We start from the raw sequence: 26,178 nt of genomic DNA on the forward strand, positions 1-26,178 counted from the left end.
TTCGTTGGCCATGGTCCTTGGCAATGGTTCTGTAAGATATGAAACGTTCGAAAAACCGGGTGGGAGGTTGCTAGAAGACTGGATCAAATCACGCAGAGAGGGGCGAGCCTAAGACGGTGAAGAAAAAACATCAAGTAGATTGTGCGTCAGAAGGAGGCCATTACTGAACAAACGAACGGCACAGAACTTCTTGGAAGTCTGAGGCAAGTCCTCGTGAGCGGAGTTTTTCTTGCCTGCTGAGCGGTCGTCTTGCTGTCTTGTTGTTCCCAACCGGTCCGTGTTGGCATAAGTTATTACGCAGAACGCATATCAACTAGTTTGTGTCGTCTCTGTTGATTTTTCCCGGCGATCCTCTCGTCCCAAGTGGAATGTCGGTCTGTGGGTGAGTTAGTTGGTCCCTTAAGGATGATTGCATGAACTTGCGACGTTATGAAAAAAAGTTTTTTCTTATCTTTCAGGAATACGTGCATAAACATATTTGAAAATAATGTTGTTTCATACTTATACTAATTTTAAGAACGCTCTCAAATTGTATTTTATATCGTAGCAAATCTGTCTGAAGAAAAACAAAAAATACCTGCTAAAAATTCATTACCCAGCAAGCTTCTGCTGGTGGCTCATATTTCACCAGGCATGTACTTTCAGCAATTTCCACGCCAGCTCAAGCCTCACTATGCCAACATGAACCGGAAAGTTATGAGGACGTGTTGTATGTTAAAAAGCACACTCTGCCTCCCTCGACACATACAGACACAATCCACGTTATTCTATCCGGGCAATTCTTCATTTTCCAAAGTGACTTGCGCTTCTGTTGACGGGGCAGATTTTACACACCCTAAAAAAACGTAAGGTAAATTTTCGAAACATATTAGTGCCTGCTAACACAACTGAAATAAAATGAAATTATCGTTCAATCGAGTTTATAAAGATTTTTTTAACTGTATTTCTGGTGTCTGGTTAAAATTTTGAGCCCGCTTCAACATTTTTTTGGTATTCTCGTCCTGGGTTTGCATTAAGGCTGGGAGAAAGAGTGACAAACTGTAGAACAAAAAGCAACCAGGCTGAATGGGTATATTTTTGGGCAAGATAAGGAATATACTATATATGGGTAGAGCTTTTTTAGGGCAGCATTTAAGAAGTGAGAAATACAAAGAAGTGAGTTGTTTTCCTAGCAAAGTAATGCTGATGATGTTTTAGATGTGCAAATTTCAAGCCTGAAATTGTTTTGGATGGATTCACAATTACTGCAGCAAATTAGACAAAATCATAATTAACATTCCAACGCCCAAGGCTCAAAAAAAGTTGGAACGGTTCTCAATGGTTCTCGGGCATAACTCAACCAATCAAGATAATTCTTCTTTCCAGTGATTTGTTAGGTTGTCTAGATGATTCTAGAACTTTGCAGAATTTAATTTGATCAAATCTGTAATTTTTGAAAAAAAAAAAAAAACGACTGCCTCCGTGGAATTTTTGGCGAATTTTTTTTTGCACGCGAAAAAAAAAGTTGGAACGATGTTTTCGGTCACAATTAAATTACAGATTTTTTCAAATCAAGTTCTGAAAAATTTTAGGATCATCTAGACATTCTAACAAATCACTGGAAACAAGAATCGTCCCGATTGGTTAAGAAATGCCCGAGAACCAGCGAGTTGAAGTTACCGTTCCACCTTTTTTGGGAGGCTTGGGCGTCCGTGTAAGTTGGACATGCGTTGGGCGTTCCAGTGTTAAAAAGGTGGGCCTCTTGGCGCGGTGGTTAGCGGCTTCGACAAAGTGTTCAAATTTCATGGTACGTTTTTCAAAATCGTACCATGAAATTTGAACACTTTGTTCGTGGTTCCCATTTTCATGAACGTTTGTTCGAGATTTTGGGAACTCTTTTTTCTCCGTGTGCCGATCCCTTAGTTGCTATTGGTTCATCCATACAAGTCTCCATACAATTTAAGCTGCTGTCCATAAAAAATAGCACGTAAATATTCAAACAGCTGAAACTGTTGAGTGAATTTTTTGATCAATGGTGTCTTTGGCAAATTGTAGGTTTAGTTGAGGACTATTGAGAAACAAAATTTTTACACTGATTTAACGATTTTATTATTAACTTTTTTTCACAAAAACTCAATTTCCCAAAATATGTATTTTTTGATTTTCTAAATTTTTTGATATGTTTTAGGGGACAAAACCCTCAACTTTTGAGCCATAGTGAAGTCTGGTAAAAAAAATCTGCCACCGAGTTATGACTTTTTTTAAATAGTGATTTCTGGAAAAAAAAATGAAATTTCAAACAAAAAAAAAAATTACCTGACTTTTTTTATGTAAAATTGAATTTGCAATCGAAAAGTTCTTGACACATTTTTTGATAAAGGGCCCCGTTTTCAATATATAGCCACTAGACTGACTCGTCGTTCTATTGGGCCTCAAAACAACCCCCCAAAATTTGGGAGCGATTGGTTGCGTCTACACTTAACGCACTGCATTTCAATTTTGTATGGGAATTACTATTGAAAAACATTTTTTTCATAACATTATTTTTATAAGGTCCTTTTTGGTACTAAGACCTGGTTAGGACCGAGTCGTTACATTTTTCTTAAAGCTAAGAGTAATTACAGAGGATCTTATGTGTAAATGTTAGAGGGAGGGGAGCCGATTACCCGCGGCCTACTCGGGGTTAGTAGGGAAGGTATTGATGCTTAAATTGAAAAACCTTTTGTTTTACATTTTGTTTTTTATCAATTTTATTTTCCAGTTTTTTTTTAAGCCAATACAATAGCGTTAAAATTGAGAAAATGCCCTAAAACCTTCCCGAGGAAACTATTGTGCTATTTTGCTCATGTCAAAAGACTGTCATATCTGGTCTAAAATGTGGTTTTTGCTCGGAAATCACTTTTTATACCAGTTTTGAGTGCGCTGTATCTTTTGAAAGAAGTAAGAAAGCACAATACTTTCTTCGGGAAAGTTTTAGAGAATTTTCTCAATTTTAACGCTATAGTGCTGGTTTGAAAAATTTAGTGGAAAATAAAATTGATAAAAAACAAAATGTAAAACAGAAAGTTTTTCAATACTAATTCCCATACAAAATCGAAATGCAATGCGCAAAGTGTAGACGCAACCAATCGCTCCCAAATTTTGGGGAGTTGTTAATTAGGGGCCTAAAAGCAACCGAAAACACATGTTCTGTAATACCAACCATCTTGAGCCATCCTAATAGCCACCCAAAGTTTGATTTCAGCGAAATATTTGTAGTTTTTTGATTTTTAAAAATAGTGATCATTTCAGATTTTTTTTTAAATTCAGAACATTTGCTTTAAACCTGTCTAAGAGATATTAAAGATTGGACCTCTTGCTGCTGATATACAGAGGCTTAAAGAAAAAGAAACACGAAAACTGAAGTTTTCAAAGTCTCACCCAAACACCTCACCATTTTCTAGTGTCGATATCTCAGCAACTAATAGTTAAAACATGATACATTCGTGAAATCTTTCGATCTTTTCGAAAAGAATACTTTCAAAATTTTTGAATCAAGACTTACATTTTAAAATGGCTAAACATCAATATTATGTTAGCCTGTTTTTTCTGGACACCTTGCTATGTAATCATTAATTTTTTAAACCACGTACCCCTCGGGTTGGCGATTGTCCACATAGGGGAAATATACCCTTTCTAATCAAACACCTATCTTCATCATATGGAGAGTTTGATACTCGATTAAAGCTCCAAAAATACTTTTCAAGCTATAAACTTACCAGCAACAGTACCGCCTCAAGCATGCACGCAAATTTATGCCACTTACTGGCCAAAAAGATCACATTTAATGCACTTTTGATCATAATTTCTATTTTGCGAGACCATTTCTCATCATTTTGGTTTCACACACATCCACACGCAAGATCAGAGGTTAACTGCTTAACGAAGCGCTTAAGAAAGCGCTTAACATATAACATTGTTTCCAACTACCGGCAACATGTTCTTTTGACCACTACTTAGTCACTCACTTGAAAATTAATCCCGAAAAATGTAAATAATTAGCAAGCACCAACAAAAAAAAACAAACGCGCTAAGTCTTTTGACATTTCAATTTTGAATACCGATTCTAATCGAAGGCTGAAGAAAACCGAGCGAGGAGCGAAGGTAAATAAAGAACAAAGGGTGGCCACCAACATGCTGGTGCAGCGCCTGTTGGAGTGAGCAAGTGCTGCCAGGAACCTTTCGCTATAAATGCTACACTCGACTGATTAGAATGCATTTTTGAAATATTTTTTTAAATGCTTGTAAAAGGAATAGCATAACCTTTAATAAACGTGAAAATAAACAGAAATGTTCACAAAAAGTTGCTCTACTCGTTGGTGTACTTGGTTTTAGTGAATTTCAAGGAACAATCCAGATTATCCAGCATCATTCAAACACGACCGCTTATAATCTAATCTAATCTAATCGAACACAAGCGCAGCCAGTCCGAAGAAAGCATCCGGGAAGAACTTATGGTTAGATTACGCCTCAAGTTCCTTCTTGTCATTATTAATGATTGCAGTACTTTCGAGAAATCCCGAAGTGTATTACACTCATTAAAGCGGCCCGGCCTACTGCGTTGCATTAACCGCATGAGACAGATTCTATGAACGGATCCCACATTTCATAGAACCAACAGGGGAAGAAGAAGAAGCCGGGGACATACCGTACCAACCGGTTCGAGTTATTTATAGATTATAATGGTGTGTGGAGTGTAGGGGAATCGTTGGGGAAGGAATTGTTGTTTTATATAGTAAATGACCTTGTGACATTATTTCACCACTACGGATTAATTCACTCAAGGAGTATTAATCCCTTGGTGGCCGAATGTCTAGAGCATCCGATTTCAAATCCAAAGGTGTGAGTTCGAATCCCACCTGATTCTATGCGTTTTTTGTTCATATTCAAAGTTCAATTACAGTCGAAAAATTTCAAGGAGACCGCTCGGGAATCGAACCCTGAACCTTCCGCTTATGAGGCGGGAGCCATAGCCATTAAGCCACGGGCCGGTATCATTCAAACACGACCGCTTATTAGGCTTAAAATGGGCATATTTCCCCTAAAAAAGTTTTTTTTTGTATGAACAATTCTACACAAAGGTTAGATGGAGATTATCGTGGTTTACGGTTATTTGTATGAAAATGTCAAAAGCTAGGCGCTTTGCGATGTTCTACAAAGTTGTTCCCGGATCAAAACCTATAAGAAACATAAAAAATAGGAAAATGTGGCAGGATTTGGGTAACTATCTCTAAGAAGATGTAGAAAGTTAACATTCACCATAATACACTATTTTCAGGTCAAAACTGGACCCACCTTTATCAAATGAGCTCAAATTTTCAGGCCATTTTCTAGAAACATTTGAATTCTTGTTGATACTTACAAAAAGCTAGAAGTACATGCTTTGTCCTGATGGTCAAAGAGTAAGCGTCCTAGACCATAAATCCAGAAGCGGGAAGTCTAATCTCATCTGGTTCAAGGTATGGAGCCGGTGCATGATAGAAACTATTTTGCAGAAAATCTTAAACTTCTTAAAACGTTTATGGCATTTTTACAGAATAGCTTCTGTCACAAATAATTCAGCAACCATAATTGAATTTGTTTGTTGATCTTTATGTATAAAAGATATAAATATCCCTCAAAACAAGAGTGCTGAAAATGTTTATGATTGAGAAGATTCAACAATAACTCACTTTCATCTCCCTCTTCTCATCAATTTCTTTTATCTATCCCCACAGGAGCTACGAAATAGACTTCGATTGACAAGAGTGACAGAGTGCTGGCGCCCGCTGCTAGAATATTTCTGCGTGTAGTGAAAGAAAAGGACCTCCAACATTCGAGACAGTGCTGCCAGCACCTTCGTCGTACCCAAATATATCGGGGGAGCCAAGTGCTGGAATTGGGAAGTTCAAGTGTTTTGTTTTTTCGCGATGGAAACATGACACGACGCCAAATCGGTTGTCGTCTCACAGTTTGGTTTTGATTTCCAATCGATTTTCCCGCCCTGTTTTATTTTCGAGTATTTGTGAATAGTGCCAATGTCTGTGCGTGTACCGTTAACGAGAGGGGGTCCTTACGGATCATCAGCTCGTCGAAGCTTTCCGTTTGTTCACATTCTTTTTTCTCCTGCAAGAAATCCTTACTAATGGTGCGCGATGAGGGAAATTCCGTCGTGAAAGACGAGCTGACTACGCCGGGAGAAATGGTGTCACATTAAAGTGGTTCATCTTTTGTCGTTCGATCGCGAAGAAGAAAAACGAAGAAGACGAAGCAATAGAGGGTCCCTTTGGGGAAGTGTGAAATCTTGAGCCGGAATGAATCTGCATAAGCTGAGCAAACGTCACTCGATTCATTCGATGCAGCAGCAGCAGCCACCAGCATCGTCGACAGGAACTGCAACAGGACGACAAGCGGATGAGTTTTCCGGCGCTGATGCGACGACTTCCGGTGGCAAGCAGCAACAACAGCAGCAGCAGCGGAAGAAGGGAAAGTTTAGGGTAAGTTTTGGGGAAATTATAGGGTGAAACGGGTATTTTGAATTTTATGAAAGTTATTAGATTTTTCATTATGCATATTGTTTTCAAAATCAATTTCAAAATTCAAGAATCTTGAAAAAAATATTCAAATTACCCATTTCACCCAACAAAATATACCAAAGATTGCGATTGCGGACCGACCTCTGCCTGATGAGTTTGGTGTCACAGATTAGATCAGATATTTGCACTGCATAATTGAGGGATTAAGGGGCTGGGGAGACGAGAAATTGGAATGAGATTTTTCGCTTTGCCACTGCTAGCTGAGGGGTGTGTGTTTGGAGAACGGCAGCGTGATAATGATGTTATGTTTGATTAGAAAAATGAGGTGATTTGATTTTCTTGTCACATTGCGGAGATTTGACATCTATCTGTAATTTTCTTTTTACTCTTTCTTTTTTTATTAACAAAAATATTGATTCTTTGATGAAAAGTTTGACATCAAAATTTACTAATAGTCTTTCCTGAAAAAAACATTTATGAGTTCTCGGACAGTATTTAAAGACGTTTTCATTAATTTGAACGAAATTAGAGTGCAGGAACGTGATAAAATTTGCAGGTCATATCTAAAATACTTAACTGTTAGGATATTTGTCAATAAGTTTAAGAATCCTACTCAAATAGCGATAATAGCAATAATTTATTGAAATAGTATTTCAACTCATTCTTCGATTCCGTTAGAATAAATCAATCATTTATTCCGCATTTTGGTCGTCTAAATAATGAAGTTACTCCCCATTGCGTTTACACATAACAATAAAATCTAGAGTTTTTAAAGGTCCTATAAACAAATGAAGCACAATAGTTTATTGGACATTAAAAAAGAACTTTTAGTCATGTTTATTTTGCTTCATTTAAAAATCATTTGACTTGAAATTTTTTGTGTTTTTCATTTCAATTTATAAATAATGGTTTACGGTAAGCGTACTGTTAAACCGTTAAGTTAATATGAAAAAATTATATAATCATTTTTTTAAAGATAAAATCGCATTGCAAAATTAACATCAAAAAATTAAAATCAGGTGTACTTCTGCTAAGAACTGATCTTTTCGTTTATTTTTTCTGAAATTTTATTATTATACAGCTCAAATTATTTGCATGGTTTCAAAATTCGAAAAAAATTCAATATTTAATACAAGTTTGTTTTTAACCATTCTTGTTTTAATGTTAATTTATGTACAATAAACAAAAATATATAGAAAAGAAACATCTCAATAACACTATGAAACAAATCTTGTTTGTTTGCATATTTTTTTAATTGTAGTAAATTTTATTGTTTTTAGCAAATTACATTTTTGGTAGGGTTCTTGAGTTTTTGAATAAAATGTATTATTGCTTATTATTGATAATGACTTAACTCTTCGTTTTGCGATGATTCTAGTCATAATAATAGTTTATGCAACAAGTTGGAAAAAAGAAGATTTTTTCACCACGAGTCGTAAATTTACCCAACGAGGTTTACCGAGTTCGATAATTACGACGAGTGCTGGAAAAATCAAGTTTTGCAAAGAAATTCATACAAGATTTGTTTTGCAATTCCGAAAAGCACCCTTCGAGTGAAATAATAAGTCATGTGTTCATGTATTTTGTCATTTAACCGTTTAAATAAAAAAATTGTTGAAAAGTATTATTTTTCAGCATTTATTTTGAAAAGTCTTACTATTCAATTCTTTTAATTTTGGTACAGAAAAGTAGACTTTTTAGGCCAGAAAAAAGGAAAGGAAAAGTAAGTAGTTTTATGCAACAAGTTGCAAAAACAGATTTTTTTCTGCACGAGTCGTACATTTATACGACGAGTGCTGAAAAAATCATGTTTTGCAACAAGTTGCTTACAAATTTTTTTGCAATTCCGTCGTGAAACTATTTACTTTTCCTGTCATCCTTGAACGACGAAATAGCCTACTTTTCTGTACCAAAAATAACAGAATCGAATAGCAACACTTTTCAAAATAAATGCTGAAAAGTTCTACTTTTCAGCACTCAAATGGGTGCTGAAAAGTTGAACTTTTAAGCACTTGTTTCGAAAAGTAACACTTTTCAACATTTTTTTGATTTAAACGATTTGTTGACAAAATACATGAAAATTTGACATAAAATTTCACTCAGTGTGTGTTTTTTGGAATTGCAAAAAATGTTGTATGGAACTCGTTGCAAAACTTGATTTTTTCAGCACTCTTCGTATTTATCCAACTTGGTGAACCTCGTTTGCAACTTGTTGCATAAACTACTATTTTGCAATTCCGAAAAACGCTTTTTGAATGAAATTTTATGTCAATCATCCATGTGTTAAGTAAATATACCGTTCAAAACAAAAAATAATGAAAAATGTTACTTTTTGATACAAGTGTTGAAAAGTTCAACTTTTCAGCACCCATTTCATTTCAGTGCTAAAAAGTAGAACTTTTCAGCACTGGTATTGAAAAGTTTTAATTTTCCATTATGTTATTTTTGGTAGGGAAATGTAGGCCGATTCGCGTCTCCAGAAGGACAGCAAAAGTTGACAGTTTCACAGCGGAAACGCAAAAAATATATTTTTGAATTTTCATTGGGAAACTATTTACCAGGGCTGTGGAGTCGGAGTCGGAGTCGGAGCCGGAGTCGGTGGAGTCGAGTCTTTTTGGGGACCTGGAGTCGGAGTCGGAGTCGGAGCCGTCAAAACTCGAACAGCTGGAGTCGGAGTCGGAGAGGGAGTCAGCTAAATTTTTATGAGCTGGAGTCGGAGTCGGAGTTGGAGCCAGCAATTTATTGAAGGCTGGAGTCGGAGTCGAAGTTGGAGTCAGCTAGAGTTGGTAGGCCGGAGTCGGAGTCGTTTGGAGCTGAAAGCCGGAGCCGGAGTCGGAGTCGGAGTCGTTTAAAACATAACCCGACTCCGCAGGCCTGCTATTAACTTTTTACTGTCAATATTTTATGACGAAACGGCTTATTTTTCTTTGCCAAAATAAATGAAATACATGAAAATAAATCGTAAAACTACACATACTTTTTCTGTCATTCTCGAACGATGAAACGGCCTAAATTTCTCACAAAAAATAACAGAATCGATGATTAAATCTATTCGGTACAAGAGCTGAAAAGTTCGACTCTTAAATACTGAAATGGGTGCTGAATAGATGAATTTTTCAGCATTTGTGTCGATAAGTAATACTTTTTAATATTGATTTAATTTCAACGGAGAATTGACTTAACACATGGAAAATTGAATTTTAATTCCATTCAAAGGTTGTTTTATCGGAATTGCAAAAAAAGGTGTATGAAACTCGCTGCAAAAATTAATTTTTTATTTTAAAAGCGCTTGTCGTATTTATCCAACTTGGTAAACCTCTATGGATAAATCGTGCTGAAATAGTAGTTTATGCAACAAGCTGCAACAAGAGGATTTTGTTCAGCACGAGTCGTACATTTATTCAACGAGGTTTACCGAGTTGGATAAATACGAAGAGTGCTGAAAAAATCAAGTTTTGCAACGAGTTCCATACAACATTTTTTGCAATTCCAAAAAAAAAACACACTGAGTGAAATTTTATGTCAAATTTTCATGTATTTTGTCAATAAATCGTTTAAATCAAAAAAATGTTGAAAAGTGTTACTTTTCGAAACAAGTGCTGAAAAGTTCAAAAGTAGAACTTTTCAGCATTTATTTTGAAAAGTGTTGCTATTCGATTCTGTTATTTTTGGTACAGAAAAGTAGGCTATTTCGTCGTTCAAGAATGACAGGAAAAGTAAGTAGTTTCACGACGGAATTGCAAAAAATCATTTTTTGCAACTTGTTGCATAAACTACTAAATAAGTTTGATATCAGTATCCCTCTGAGTGCTGAAAAGTTCAAATTTTCAGTACTTGTATTGAAAGGATTTTTTTTTAAATTAAAATTTTCAGTACTGATATTGAAAGAAATTTAACTTTTCATTGGAGTTTCGACACTTATACAAGACGGAAATTAACTTTCAAGTGGGAAAGTAAATGCTTTACTGAAAAAAAACCATTTCACAGTAGGTTTCCAGAATTGCAAAAAATGCTGTATTCAACTCGTTGAATAACTTTATTTTGTCAGCGCACGACTTATTTATACATATCGATACCTGTTGAGTTGATCAATTTAACTTTTAAATGACATAATTATCACACTTTCATGGTTCATCACTTCGAGCTTCTGCATGCCTCATTTCTTTACAGTTTCATATCTATTAGTGCTAACATCAAAAATTTCCGCTGGCCATCCCTGACAAGAACAAAAAAAAGGTCTATTCAGAACACTGGCAGCAACTCATTTTCCCCATTTAGCCCCAGTAAGGGAACCTCGTTCGACGGCGGCAGAGATGCAGCCACGCAAACTAATTAAACGAGGAAAATTCATCTTGTTCTCGCGAGACTTCGACCCGCCTCATTATGCATTGCACTATTCTGGTTTGCGGAAAGAGAAGGGTGATGGTTCCTGTTGTTGATTTATAAAATACATTAATTTGAGATGTCTGGAGTTTTTTTTTTGAAAAGGTCCAATAAACCAAATTTTCAGTTTTTGCTTTTTGAGTGTGCAAAATTTGGTTTACTGGACCTTAAAAAAAACTCCAGATGTAAAATTTTCCGAAATTTCGAGTGCATTAAAAATGACCTGGAAATGGGATAATTTTAAGTTTTTCGTATACAAATTGCAACTTTGAAGCGATACACTGAAATCCACAATTTTATATACACTGAAACCCCGATGGTTAGACGAACGAGGTAACTTTTTAGTTGTACACCCCTTTTACATGGAACTCACACACACTACTAAACGTGTGTTTTGATAGTGTGCGTGAGGGCCGTGTAAAAAGTGACAGTTCTTCACTTTTTTGTTTGACTTTGACCAACCACCGGGGGCGGAGTGTCATTTTTGCATATAGAGTTATTTACGTGCGCATGTATTGCGTGTACGTACACGAAAAAAAGTGAGGTTAAATTTTGTCCGGCCAGCAAAATCAAATGGTGCGCTAGTGTGTGTACGCGAAACGTCATAAAGCTCTATTAACTTATTGATTTCAAAATTGCTGCATAATCTCATTCGGTCCAAAGAATGAACTAAAATTTAATTGCGCAATTGAACAACAGGTCAATAAAAGGTCCTTATCCGGCGCGTCATTCCGCAACATCGCAATCATTAGCGTTCCAGGCAGCTCCATTTATCTCAGAGTAATTCACAGCATTTTCCATCTTTTTTTTCTCTCGCCCCATTTCTCAAATTTCCACTTGAATAGCTCAAGGAACGTTCCTGCTCGTCGGTCCGGGAGCGCTTCGTAAACGATCCGGCATACACGGAGGACGTGCGCCACCTAGCGCTGCCGATGCGCCGCAACAGTGGCCCCGAGCACCACGGCGCGGCCGGTGCGTCCTCGCGCCGGTTCTACACGATGCCCAAAAAGAAGTCCAACTCGGTCGGGAAGGACTACCTGCGGAGTAGCAGCGGTTCGCGGGGCAGTCGCGAGTTTTACACGGTAGATGTGACGGCGGAACTGGCCAGGGTGACGAACACCCCGGAACCGGTCGATCAGAGCAATGTGCAGGTTAAGGTGAGAAGGAAGAAGTACAACAATCACAACAGTTCGGCGGAGATGTTACGTTTCAACGATGAGTCGAGCAGTTCGGACAATTTGAGACATAGCAAGAGTTCGACGCTGGAGCGGCGGGGCAGGAGTTTAGATCGGAGGGGGTTGGGGGATCGTGAACCTACGGGGTGGTTTCAGCGAGAAGGGTCCAGGAAGGAAGTGGAGGAGGAGGAAAGAACACGTGGTAGGAATAGGAACGTTATGAGGAGGCAGAATGCTGCGGGGTCGACTACTCCGGATTCGGCAATGCAGCAAGAGGATGAAGATGCGATGTACAGAGCGGCAAAGGTGGCTGCTCAAGCCGCGGTTGCAGCTGGGGAAGACGTCAAGGAAAGCAAGAGCAAGTTTCAAATTGGAAAGCGATTCTTGAAAGGGGAAATTGGTATCAAGAGTTTCAACTATTACCTGTTGAAGGAAGGATTGAAATCTTCCAAGAAGAATCTGCTGAAGCAGAAGTCGGCACCGGTTGAAGTGGTTGAGGTGGTGCAGCCAGTGGTTGTAGCAGTTCCTCAGGAACGAAGACCTTCTGGCTTGTCAAAGAGCGAGGAAAACATCTATGAAGAGATTTACTTTGAAGAGAAGCCCGGAGATTCTAACGACGAGAAAATTCAGTTCATCGATTGTGAACTATGTGTGCAAGAGTGCAACAACAGTAACTGTGAGGTTTGCCACAGCCGTGTTCCAAAGCACAAACTGCAGCAACATCATCACCACCAGCAGCATCAGCAGTTGCCACTTCCACCACCACCACAGGTTCCGAAACCGTCGGTGGATAAGCAGAACATCTACGAGCAACTGAAGCAGATACCACTACCGGGAACGCCTGGCCCTCCGCCTCCGTATCAAGCGGTTGAGGGTGGTGATCTGAGTAGCGTTTACCAGTCGTCATCTTCGATGACGTACGGCTCAAGTCCCGGTAATGTACTCCAGTACCAGTCATACAATCCGAAAAATCCTAACGTGTTCAAAATCGAAACAACTCCAGTTGCGTTCAGCTGTGACTACAACCCGATACAGCAAATATACTATAAACCAGGTTACGGAAGCGTCCAGCAGCAGCAGCGTCCGCAGCACATCTACCAGCGGCCACATAACCTCACGTCAAGCTCCCAATCCGACTTTTACCAAGAGGTGAACAGGAAGAAATCATCATCCTCGTCGGATTCGCTGCAAGCTCGAATGCAGCGTGAGCTGTACCAGCAAGCCAGTCTGTACTACTACCAACAGGCTCAGAAGCAAACGGGCGCTGGTTCCGGTGCCAATCCCTCGGACCCCTCCAAGATCTATAAAACTAACTCGAACGCCTCAATCCTTAGCGAAGCGTCCGCCAAGAGTGAAAACTCGCTCAAGCATCCGCAGCGTACCGGAAACATGTCGGACTCCTCCCTGGGAGATTCCCTGTTTTCCTATCCGGCAAACCGACGCTACTTTGGAAGTTCGGAAAGCTGTCGCTTTGCCTCCGAGTGCCGCCGCTGCAGTCTGGATGTGGACAAGTGCAGCTACTCGGACACATGTCGGTACGACTGCCGCAATTGCGACTGTTCGTCGAGCTACTTTTCGTCGGACTTTGACGATCCGGCTGCTGGAGGGCGAAAGAGCGGTTCGCGACAGGATAACTACGGCGTTCCGGCGTACGCCGAGGACTTTATGAAGCACGTGAACAACGTTAAGCGAAATCAGCTTGGTCAGCAGAAGCAAACCGCCAGCGGTAAAATCTACGAAACTCCAACGACTTATGCCGGGGTATCCAAGAAGACTCACCACGAGCATACCTATGAAACGTTGAAGAATAATGTGATTCTGTACCAACAGCCCTACAAATCCACACCAAAATACGAAGAAAGCAGCAGGCTTTCCATTAGTCAAAGCCATGAGCTTCTGTTGAGTCCCTCTAGATCAAAAATCCCTCTTGAGTCACGGTACTCCCTTGGAGGAGGTCCCCCATCCACCGCCATAAGCCGCTACGGCTACGCCAAGTCCTCCAGCACCCTTCCGGCTGCATCATCCTTCGCAGCCAAAACTAGAAGCACCGAGTTCTTCCCGCAAGCCGGATCCCTCCCGAAAGCAACCCTCTCCAAGCTGAACCACGACTACGCGGAAATCGTTCAACTCCCAACCCCCGCCGCCCCTCCCAAGGACCCCAAACGGAGCTCGAACGTCAAATATACCGCTCCACAACCCCCGAAACCTGCGACAACGCCCACGACCCGTCGCCAAGCTCCGCCCATCCCGGCAAATCCACCGCTTGCCAGCGACCCCCTCGAGACCCGATCTATCGGAGGAGGTTCCGACCGGGACAAGTCCCTCCCGCGCAAAGATCGTGCCGACTTTGAGAAAAGCAAGCGGGGAGCGGCGGCGGCAGTTGCGGCTAGTTTACAGGATCAGCCGCAGGAAAAGAAGGAGCCGAAGGAGCAACCGGTGCAACAACTGACGGTGGCCACGGCGAAGAAGGAAAAGAAAGAAAGACGGCATCCGGCCAGGAAGAAGGTGGAGGACGACGGGAACTTTACCGACGACGAAGACGATGAGGTGTTTCTGAGTGAGAGGAGCAACGAGAAGCTGAGGAGTGCGCGGAAAGAGGTGAGTAGAATTCGTTTTGCCTTCCTCACTGAGGTAAGGCTATAATCCTGCTCTAAAAATGAACTTCGTATAAAAACGTCGTAGACCCACCTTCATGTATACATATCGACTCAGAATCGAAAACTGAACAAATGTCTGTGTGTATGTGTGTGTGTATGTATGTATGTGACCAACAAACTAGCTCATGTTTCTCGGCACTGGCTGAACCGATTTGATCCGAACTTGTTGCATTCGACTTGGTTTAGGGTCCCATAGATCGAGTTTTATACAGATTGATGTTTCGATAAGTAGTTCAAAAGTTATGTATAAAAATGTGTTTTCACATATATTTGGATCTCACTTAAATGTATGTAAACTATGTCCGGGTCCATCATCCGACCCATCGTTGGTTAGGTTATCAAAATACCTTTCCAACGAGTCCAAAACATTGAAGATCTGGCAACCCTGTCTCGAAATATGGCCACTTAAGTGATATTGATATACTTTTTTGAAGCCGGATCTCACTTAAATGTATGTAAACTATGTCCGGGTCCATCATCCGACCCATCGTTGATTAGATTATCAAATAACCTTTCCAACGAGTGCAAAACATTGAAGATCTGGCAACCCTGTCTCGAGATATGGCCACTTAAGTGATATTGATGTACTTTTTTGAAGCCGGATCTCTCTTAAATGTATGTAAACTATGTCCGGATCCACTATCCGACCCATTGTTGGTTAGGTTATCAAAAGACCTTTCCAACGAGTCCAAAACATTGAAGATCTGGCAGCCCTGTCTTGAGATATGGCCTCTTAAGTGATATTGATGTACTTTTTTGAAGCCGGATCTCACTTAAATGTATGTAAACTCGACTCGACCCATCGTTGGTTAGGTTATCAAAAAACCTTTCAAAACATTGAAGATCTGGCAACCCTGTCTCGAGATATGGCCACTTAAGTGATATCGATGTACTTTTTGGAAGCTGGATCTAAAAAATAGATGAAACTTGTGTACAGCCATTGTTGTGAGGAAGGCTCCAACCACATATGTGGATTAAGTTAGTTTTTTTGTTGGCTTTTAATTTGTTTTTTGCCTTCCTCACCTCACTGAGGCAAGGCTATAAAATCATTTATAGGTGGATTAAGCATCGTTTTTTTAACATAAAGTGAAAAAAAAACACAAAAGGATCCTAAAGCCAAATGACCATTATTATGAACAACGGTAAAAACAAGATTAACACCATTTCTGATCATTTTTTTGCTGTTTTTATTGAAAAAATAAGAAGTAAATTGACAAGACAATATTTTACAATGGTTAACCCTCTCCCGCCCATTGTTACTCCAGAGCACCAAAACTTTGAACTCAAATAGCTCGGAACTGATATAACTTTTCATGGTGCTTTAAGTTGCAGGTGTTCATGTAGAATGTATACTAACATCTCCCCAAATTTGGTTAAGCACAAGATAAGTTACTGTGTGAAATGTAAACAAAAATGGGCCAATTTTAGGGAAATAAATAAGACCTGTTTTCGAAAGCCCGTAAAAATGATAAAACACAAAATTTTATGAAACAAAAAATGTTTTGCTATCATTTCAACCTTGGACAAGAGCCCCTGTGAATAACATTGTGAGTTTGGACCGGTTTTAAGTGTTTTTCAACTTTTTTCATTTAGTGCACCAGAGCACCACCTATAGGCATATGAGCAACTAAATATTTAGGAGCACTTTTTTCTAAATTACAGAAAAAGCTTATTTTTATCAAAACAAAAGTTTATAAACGTTTTGACTATTTATAATCAAGACAAAACATTGTTATTAGACCGATAGTTTTATTATTTTCCTCATTTTTCATGAAAATGGTTGTTTGTGGGTTTTGAATGAGCCAATCAAAGAAACCTGAAAATGCAGAGATTTTAGAATTTGTAGTTAATTCTTCAGAAATATGGTCTTACAGCAAAGAATAAGTAGTTTTAAACAAATTTCGAAGCGTTTTCAAACAAATGAACCAATAGATTTGAAGAAAACGAGATTTTGTGGTTTAAAAAAAAGTTGCTCATCTTCCTGTTGGTGCTCTGGTGCACCACTTCAAATTCTACTTTTTTGCCCCAAATCGGTGTTTGTGGCTCAAAGTAAAGTATTTCCTGCATTATTGTACCAAAATTAAGCCATTTACTATTTTTACGATAAGCAAACAGCTCTGGGCGTTAGAGGGTTAAACATCTTGTCAAGAAGATTTAAAATTTTAATTACAAACCCATCCTAAGTAATATTTTTTCCAGGAGTTCTACAAGAGCTCTTCAAGATAGCTACAGCATAGCAGTTTGGACCGCGGTAGGATAAAATTCTCTTCAAAACTTTTTCAGGAGTTTGGAAGAGTACTTGAAGAGAGTTTTATCCTATCGCAGTCCAAACTGCTATGCTGTAGCTGTCTTGAAGAGCTCTTGTAGAACTCCTGGAAAAAAATGTTACTTGGGATTTTAAATCCTTTGCGGTAGTACAAAGTATCATTGTGCTCTGAAAATAAGCTTTATCAATAATATCACCAATGTAAGCTTCATTTTATTGCCCAGTTGTCAAAACGATTGTCACTTTCTTGACTATTTAAATTCCTCCTACGGCCAGAAGACATATTTTAAATCTTGATCATCTAAAACAGGGGCGCTCTAGGGGGCGCTCAATACGCAACTTCAGGTTTTTTGTATTTTCGTCGTTTAATATTTGATAACAAAAAAAAACATTTTTACAACATTTTTGTTCAAAACAGCTTCCAATCAAGTATTTCAATGCTATTAATCAACAAAATAAAAATATTATTCGTAAGAAGCTTTTAACTGCAGTTTTTCTGCCAAACATTGAATAAGGAATAACAGTATTTTGTAAGAATTTCAAATACCGTAGTCTGGTCAAGGTCAAGGCGTGGTTTAATATGTTGTTGTTGAAAAATCATATTTTCACAAAGAAAATGAAATTGAAAAGGGAAATTAATTTACCTGTATTTTCATAGATTGTTGTACTAATTTAAAAATTGCTAACATTAACTTTGAAAAATTGCGTAGTTTTATTTTAAAATAAAGTGGAACTGTAATGATAAATTGTTCCAAAAAGATTTTTCAACCATTCTTTCTCCATTTTCAATAAAATTTCAACTCAGATTTGTACCTAATTGTCATGAGGTCAAATCTCGAAGTGGTTCAAAGGAGCAATATAAGTTTGAGGCCGATCCCTTAAAAAATGTGCGTTATGATTTTTGATATGGAACACTTAAGTCAAATTAGCATTCTGCTGAAAAGTTCAACCAAATCATTTTTTTTAGAATTACAAATTACTTTACAGATTTCCCAAAGGGCCATTTTATATTATCATTGAAAATGGGTCCACGGATCACAAAAATCACCTCGTGGGTCATACTTTGGTCACCCCTGATCTAAAATGATCATCTAAAAATATAAATTCCATGATGTTGGTTAACATTTATGTGTGTAGTTCATTTCAAGCAGTCATGAACGTGAATTAAACTAACATGAGTTCGATAAACTCTAATTTCATGTTAAGAATATAAAAAAAATCTAAATTTTATTTAATTAATTGGCAAAATCCTCCGCCAACCAAAACCAAATCAGCAAAAGTTGCCCTGACTCTTTTTGATTTCATTTCAATGGATTATTTTGGTTCCTGATCACGAATCTGAGGTCCATTTTCGATATTTCGTGGAGTGGTACGACCCCTTTCGAAACCGTGAAGAGTTAAATTTGTTTTCAAAGGGACTTTTGTGAAAAAAAGACGCCCGAGTTGATGGCGTACTCCCGAAATTCAACTGTCAAAAATCGAGTGACTTAACATTTTATGGGAAGTTTAATGTACTCTTCGAATCTGAAATAACCCGGAAAGGTATTTTTATTGTTTATAGCAAAACTTTTCATTTTAAAATTACGTATTTTTTGTAACATTTCAGGGTTACTTTTTAGAGTGTTCCAATGTTTTACAAATTTGTAGAGCAGATAAATTCTAATTATTTGATGTCTGAACATAAGGGGTTTGCATGCATTCTTCTCGAGTATTCTGGAACTCACGAAAAAGTTTTTTTTGAAAAAGTGATAATTTGCATGATTTTTGACTACACGGAAAAAAATCACGTTTATAGTGCAAATGCATCATACTCATGAGTAAATTCCTTCGTTGTTTTCACATTCGTGAACTTAATTCACGATTACAAGAATTGATTTTTTTCTGTTGAGTTTTTCGAATATCAACTTTTTATACTCAATCCCAATTTACACAAAAAGCCACTTGAAAAAAAAAACGGGTCAGGAATGCATAATTCATGTTTTTAATCAGGATTTGTCTGAAATTTGCCCTTATTTGTTAAAGATGATCGTAAGTATTTGGATTGCATTGCTTCAAAAATCCTGCAAAAAGAATCCATTTATAAAAGCATTAATTTCCCGTGGAATTTTTTTCCATCAACTGCAATTCATAATTTGAAAAGCTCCCTCACCGACGACAACAGAGATGCCTCATTAGTGCGGTGTTTCTCAACTCTGACCAGCTGAATGTGACAGGTTTCCACAAAAACCATAATTGATAAGCTCTATTCTGTGTCAGAATGTGACGACGTGACGTCAGTTAAAATACCCATGGTTCGCTGAACTTTTCTGAAACTTTTCAATGAATGGCTCGTCACGTTGCCATTAGCAGTTAGCAGGAACATCATTCAAAATTTGTCACAATGGCCAATTTCTGTAGTACAGGTCAGATTGCTACAGCTCGTAGCTACGGCTTACGTAAACAAAATTTGACTTAATTGTAAAGTTTCGACGAAAACTTCAACTTCTTGAGCAGAACCTCGTCTCTACACAAAAGGATCAGTGCCACAAACTTGGTGCAAACAAATGATGACGGCTGTCCGTCAAACTGTCCGACTTTAATTAGTGCGTTGATTATGTATAGTCTAGCAAAAGGGCAAGATGATGGGGGCGGTTTCCTACACACAGTCTAAGAAGTGCGAGACGAACTTCCGAACCAGCACGCTTCTAATTGGAATCCTTCGCGAAATCCGACACGTGTCCAGATTTCACGTTGCCTGCGCTAGAAATTTGATCCATGATTCCGGGAAAATTTTGGGCGTTACTGAGACGGGCCGCCACCGCCTGGTAGATTACGGGACAGGAAAGTTCGTGGAAAAAAGGTGTTCGTGACCCCTCATTGGAGTCGGGCTGTGGAGATGAAAGACGGGGAACGACGCAATTTATGCAAATTGGAGAATGTCACAAGAGACTGCGAGGTTTGTTCTTTCTTTCGTTGAAATGCGGGAATTGATGGCATTGGGAATGTGACTAAAATTGTACGCCTAGCAGCTATTCGTAACCTCATGAACAGATTTGGCGGGGAATGTTTAGCTGGAACAAATGGTTTCTAATAAGTGTTTGTTAAATATGTGAAATATGAAGCAGCATTAAACTAAGGTAGGGTAGAGTAGTCATCAATGAGACACGGGGAACAATGATAAAATGGCTCTCACAAGTCGTAGTTTCAACCAATCAGGCTCATATTTGGGGGAAAGGTGTGTCTACTGGATACACGTCTGCCATAATAGTGGCTTTGGTTATGGACGCTCCCTTGAAAAGTTATTTATAAATGTTCGATTATGGGGTGTAAAAGTAAATTATGGACAAAAATTACTTTTTCGCTCGTAGGCTGCCATAAACACCAAAACTAATATTTCTTCAAATTTCTTTCGACGTTCCATAGGGATTGAGTTGGGCTACAATTTCCTTTCATTATATTTGGCCAAAATTTAGAATATACTCAGAATCCAGGGCTGTCTCATTGTTCCCCACTCATTTCAGCCCATGGGTAACAATGAGACACTTTGATTTTTCTTCAATAAACTTTTCAAAATCGATGGAAATCTTTCAAAACATGAATTAAAAGTGATTTTTGGCATATTTATAGAGTTTTAACTTCATTTAACCAAAAATACAAAGTTATTTGGTATTAATATATGGAGTTTACAAAATTTAAATACTTTTTAGTGTAACTTTTGTTAATAAAAGTTTCATGTTGACAAAATCGCTCTAAAATGTTCAAGGAATTTCACCTGCAATGGAACAATACAAAAACATGATGTTTTGCTAGAAAAATGTTGATTTTCGTAGAGTGTCTCATTGTTCCCCAGCTGTCTCATTGTTCCTGCCAAGTGCGTCTACAATGAGACAGTTGAATAACTCTGGCTGTAGACGTCAGATCGATCTCATATTTTGGTCAATGTTAGAACACATTAAAAGAAAGATAATGCAACTAAAAGCTCATTAAAAAATGCTGATGAAAAAATTAGAAAAATCGTTGAAAGTTGAAAACCAAAAGTGTCTCATTGATGACTACCCTACCCTATACTAGTGTTTTTGAATGTCTGTAAACCATGTTGATATTTCGCGATATTGTTCAAATGAACACTTCTCTACGAAATCGATCTTTTTTCAATTTGAATTTTTGTTTTTTTTTTTTGAATCCGGATGATTTTTTTATGGTGCTTTTGGTATGCCCAAAGAAGTCATTTTGCATCATTAGTTTGTTCATACAATTTTCCTTACAAATTTGGCAGCTGTCCATACAAAATTGATGTATGAAAATTCAAAAATCTGTATCTTTTGAAGGATTTTTTGATCGTCTTCGGCAAAGTTGCAGGAATGGATAAGGTTTACACTGAAAAGCAAATTTGATGATTTTCGGTTTCACTTTTTGTCTCCCAAACTTGATTTGCAAAAAACACTATTTTTATTTTTTTTATTTTTTGATTTGTTTTTTAGGGAACATCAAATGCCAACTTTTCAGAAATTTCCAGGTTATAAATTTTTGAATCAATACTGATTTTTTCAAAAAATCAAAATATTTATTGCCAAAATATTATAACTTTCTGAAATTTTCTGATAATTTCGAAAACAATATTTTCAAAATTTTCAAATCAAGACTTACATTTCAAAATGACGTTATATTGAATGTTTTCTCAGCTTATCATAAATATTTTTTTCAAAAGAGGTCAAAAATGTGCACTAATTTAAAAAAAATGAAAAACTGCGACTATTTTCACAAAAGTTACCTTAAAATGGCTAGAACTTGAAAACGGTGCACTTAATTAAAATTTCACTAGAGTACTTTTTGATTTCAAATTTGATTTTACATCGAAAAATGGAGTTAAAATATCAATTTTTTGAAAAAATCTGTATTGATTCAAAAATTCATAACTCGGTCAAAGATTTTTTGCACAACCTAGAAATTTCTGAAAAGTTGGCATTTAGTGTTCCCTAAAACACATAAAAAAATTAAAAAAATAAAAATAGTGCTTTTTTGCAAATCAAATTTTAGTGACAAAAAGTGAAATTAAAAATCACCATATTTTTTTTACCGTGTATTATTTTTTTCAGTGTAGTCCTTATCTATACCTTGTACTTTGCCGAAGACACCAAATCGATCAAAAAATTTCTTCAAGAGATACAGATTTTTGAATTTTCTTATATAAAAAAAAAAAATATTTGTTTTTAAATGTTCAGAAAATTTGCTATAAAATTGTCTAAGAGACATTGAAGATTGGACCTCGGGTTGCTGAGATAGAGCCGCTTTAAGAAAAAGAAACACGAAAATTAAAGTTTTCTTAATCTCATCAAAACAACCCAACATTTTCTAATGACCATATCTCAGCAAATAATGGTCCGATTTTCAATGTTTAAACATAAAACATTCGTAAAGTTTTCCGATCTTTAAAAAAAAAATATTTTGAAATTTTTTAAATCGAGACTAGCATTTTAAATGGGCGTAATATTCAATGTTTGGTCCTTATTCAATTTTGCATTAAAAAAATGTCAAACTTGTTTTTGCATAAAACTTCGATTTTTTCCAAAAATCACTGTTTTTTTAAATTTTTTAACTCGGTGGCAGATTTTTTGACCATGTTTATCTATGGCTCAAAAGTTGTGGATTTTTGTCCCCTAAAACATGTAAAAAAATCTCGAAAATCAAAAAAATACCTATTTTGGGAAATAGAGTTTTAGTAAAAAAAAGTTGGTAAAAAAATCTGCAAATTTTATTTTCCGTGTACCTATTTTTTCTCAAAAGTCCTCAACAATACCTACAACTTTGCCGAAGACAACATATTGATCAGAAAATTCCTTCAAAAGATACAGATTTTTGAATTTTCATACATCATTTTTGTATGGACAGCTACCAGATTTGTATAGAAAATTATATGGGCAAACTAATGATAGAAAATGGCTTCTTTGGGCATACCGAAAGTAGGGACCTACCAAAATTGGTAATTAAAATTATTTTAAATTAATTCCGACCTTTTTCTTGTATGATATTGTTGCTCGATTGGAACCCCGATGTGACAGTTTGATTGGAACTCTGAGAGTGACATTTCGCCTCTTCATATAGGTTCTCTAACTGAAAGCACCAAAAAAGTTTCAGCATGATTGTTGCGACGAGAATCAATCATCTGCTTGTCTGTGATGCCTGAGTGGGAACAGAACTTTGGCTAACATTTTGAATAACTCTGTTCATTGCCAACTGCTAAGATGAAGAAAGATTAACACCAAAAAGTACTCAAAAAGAAGAGAATCAGTTGCACCAATTTGTGAAGAAAGATCCGGAAAACCGAAGCCAAATGAGATTGCAAGAAGGGTGTTTAATTACTGAATAATTGTAAGTTGTTAAAAGAAGTTAAAAGAAGTTGGATTAATAAAAATGGATTCTAGTTTTAGCTGATCAACCAAAACAATCGGGACTTTCGATCTGCTCAAAGAAATTCAGCCCAATAAGGCCTTCGCAAATCTCAACACTAAAAAATTATTCAATTACCATAATTTCGCTGAAATGTCCCAACCGAAGACCAACCTGTGCAAAAGATGTAAAACAGGCGTAGATCCGGGAGGCGAGGACATTTTCACCTGCAAGGATTGCAGTGCTTATTTCCACGATAGCTGCTTGACGGTGCACAACTTCACCCCGAACATAGATTGGAGATGCGATCTGTGCTCTAACCTCAATTCGAGAATTCCGGCTGTGATTGTATTGAACCTTCAGAGATTGCAAGAGGAAATTGCACTAGAAAGGAGAATTCTGGAGCAGAAGTATGCAATCTTGGGAAATCACCTGAGTGCGCTGCAAAACAAAACCAACGGACTGGTGGATTCATGTCGGGCAGGATCAACGTTAGATGCCGTACACACTTCCTATGCTGAGTTGAAGGACGAGTTCTACTCATTTCTACAAGACCAGAAGAAGTCATCATCAATTACAGCCGAAGACTACCTACAACAAATGTTCGCCCGACAAGTAATTCCGTCCGATCTTCCTAACTTTAACGGACGACCAGAAGATTGGCCAGTATTCTACAGCAGCTACAACAATTCAACTAGAGCCTGCAAGTTTAGCAACGTCGAAAACCTGATAAGGCTACAACGTTGTCTCCAGGGTCCTGCTAGAGATGCAGTCAGCAGCAAGCTTCTTCTTCCAGAGTGTGTCCCACAAATAATCTCCACCTTGAAGTTGCTCTTTGGTCGGCCTGAGTTGCTGATATCATCACTACTGTCCAAAACTCGAGCTACGAAACCCCCGAACAGTGAAGATATCAATGCACTTATACACTTTGGACTTGCGGTGCAGAACTTTTCGGATCACATCACAGCAACTGGATTAACAGCCCACCTCAACAACCCGTGCCTGCTACAAGAAATGGTCCAGAAACTACCAGCACAGCTGAAGCTTAGATGGGCCTTTCACAAGATGCAGCTCCGCGAGGTAAATATTGCTACCTTTAGTGAGTTCATGTTCGAACTTGTCACGGCGGCTAGTCAAGTGACCTCACTGGTCACTAGTGAGCAATTCGGGAATCGTGAAGTGGACATCTGCAGTGAGATAACGGGCGAAGATGAGCGTGAGGGAGTGAGCAGTAGACCCAGCCGTCGTGAGCGAAATAACAAATGTCTCATCTGTGGTGAACTTGGACATCGTTCTCAAGCTTGTGCATTATTCCAAACAATGACTGTTGAGAGCCGTTGGGAGCATGTAAACAACTCTCGACTTTGTCCAAGTTGTTTGAATCGTCACCTTCCTTGGCCGTGTAGAACCGCGATGCAGTGTGGAATCAATGGATGCTGTCTTAAGCATCATAAACTGCTGCATACCGTCTTGGATAGCCCGGCAGCAACATCGGGAGCGTGTTTATTAGCAACAGGAGCAGAAGAAACCACCAGTTTGAAGTACATCCCGGTCATACTGCACGGGAAGTCCAAAAGGGTGGAAACATTTGCATTTGTCGACGAAGGTTCATGCTGCACAATGATAGAGGACAGCCTGGTAGACGAACTACAGCTGGAAGGGACAAGGGAAACTTTTAGCCGGCAGTGGGTTGACGGAACAGTTAAAGAAGAACCAAACTCACAGCGCTTAGAGTTGCAAATATCAGATTTTAGCCAAAAAAGGAAACATTCGTTGGTAGATGTTCGCACAGTTAGCAAGCTAAACGTTCCAAAACAAAGTCTCAGTATTAAAAAGTTGGGTTCAAAGTTTGACCACTTAAAAGGTATTCATGTTAGAAGTTATCAGCACGCCAAGCCTCGATTAATTATTGGGCTGACAAATGCACATCTAACAGCACCAATAGACGCTCGAGTAGGCAAACTAGACGAACCAATCGCGTTTAAATGTGAACTGGGTTGGTGTGTGTATGGAGGTAGAGGATTAGTACATGACTGCAAACGGTGATTCTTTCGCTAGTAATGGGCGTAACACTTCTGTGAACAGCTCGTATTACGAGGGGGAGAATGTTGCGACGAGAATCAATGATCTGCTTGTCTGTGATGCCTGAGTGGGAACAGAACTTTGGCTAACATTTTGAATAACTCTGTTCATTGCCAACTGCTAAGATGAAGAAAGATTAACACCAAAAAGTACTCAAAAAGAAGAGAATCAGTTGCACCAATTTGTGAAGAAAGATCCGGAAAACCGAAGCCAAATGAGATTGCAAGAAGGGTGTTTAATTACTGAATAATTGTAAGTTGTTAAAAGAAGTTAAAAGAAGTTGGATTAATAAAAATGGATTCTAGTTTTAGCTGATCAACCAAAACAATCGGGACTTTCGATCTGCTCAAAGAAATTCAGCCCAATTAGGCCTTCGCAAATCTCAACAATGATTAAAAAATACAAAAAAAAGAATGACCAAAATCTGAGAGAATTGGTCAAATGTGACCATTTCTGTTAAAAGCAAATACCATTTTATGCTTTACTCACTGTAAAGGTCTTTCAAAAAATTAACTTCTTCAGTAAACTATCCGACCTTCCTAGGAATTTACGTATCGACTCAGAATCATAATCTGAATAAAATATTTTTTGTGGGGATGGGTGTAGAAAAAAAATTTCACTTAAATATTTCGGAACTGGCTGCACCGATTTATGATGGATATGATCAATTCAGTCCGAGACGGGGACCCTTTTGTCCCCATTGAAAATCATTATTA

General features: G+C 38.0%; 2 protein-coding genes across 4 annotated transcripts in view; both read left to right on the forward strand.

Moving 5' to 3' along the window:
* Positions 1–5,869: 5,869 nt before the first annotated feature.
* LOC6036581 overlaps positions 5,870–26,178 on the forward strand; it is a 292,677-nt gene continuing 272,368 nt past the window's right edge. For all 3 annotated transcript variants that reach the window (XM_038262714.1, XM_038262715.1, XM_038262716.1), the window contains exons 1-2: positions 5,870–6,494; positions 11,762–14,689. In XM_038262714.1, the coding sequence (XP_038118642.1) occupies positions 6,312–6,494; positions 11,762–14,689 (3,111 nt within the window). In that variant the 5' untranslated portion in view covers positions 5,870–6,311. The remainder of the gene's footprint in view (positions 6,495–11,761; positions 14,690–26,178) is intronic.
* LOC119769608 lies at positions 23,506–25,809 on the forward strand. Its single transcript, XM_038262718.1, has 2 exons — positions 23,506–25,714; positions 25,768–25,809. The coding sequence occupies exon 1, from the start codon at positions 23,534–23,536 to the stop codon at positions 25,424–25,426; it is 1,893 nt and encodes a 630-aa protein (XP_038118646.1). The 5' UTR covers positions 23,506–23,533; the 3' UTR covers positions 25,427–25,714; positions 25,768–25,809.

This window comes from Culex quinquefasciatus, chromosome 3 (assembly GCF_015732765.1).
Source record: "Culex quinquefasciatus strain JHB chromosome 3, VPISU_Cqui_1.0_pri_paternal, whole genome shotgun sequence".
Taxonomy (NCBI): domain Eukaryota; kingdom Metazoa; phylum Arthropoda; class Insecta; order Diptera; family Culicidae; genus Culex; species Culex quinquefasciatus.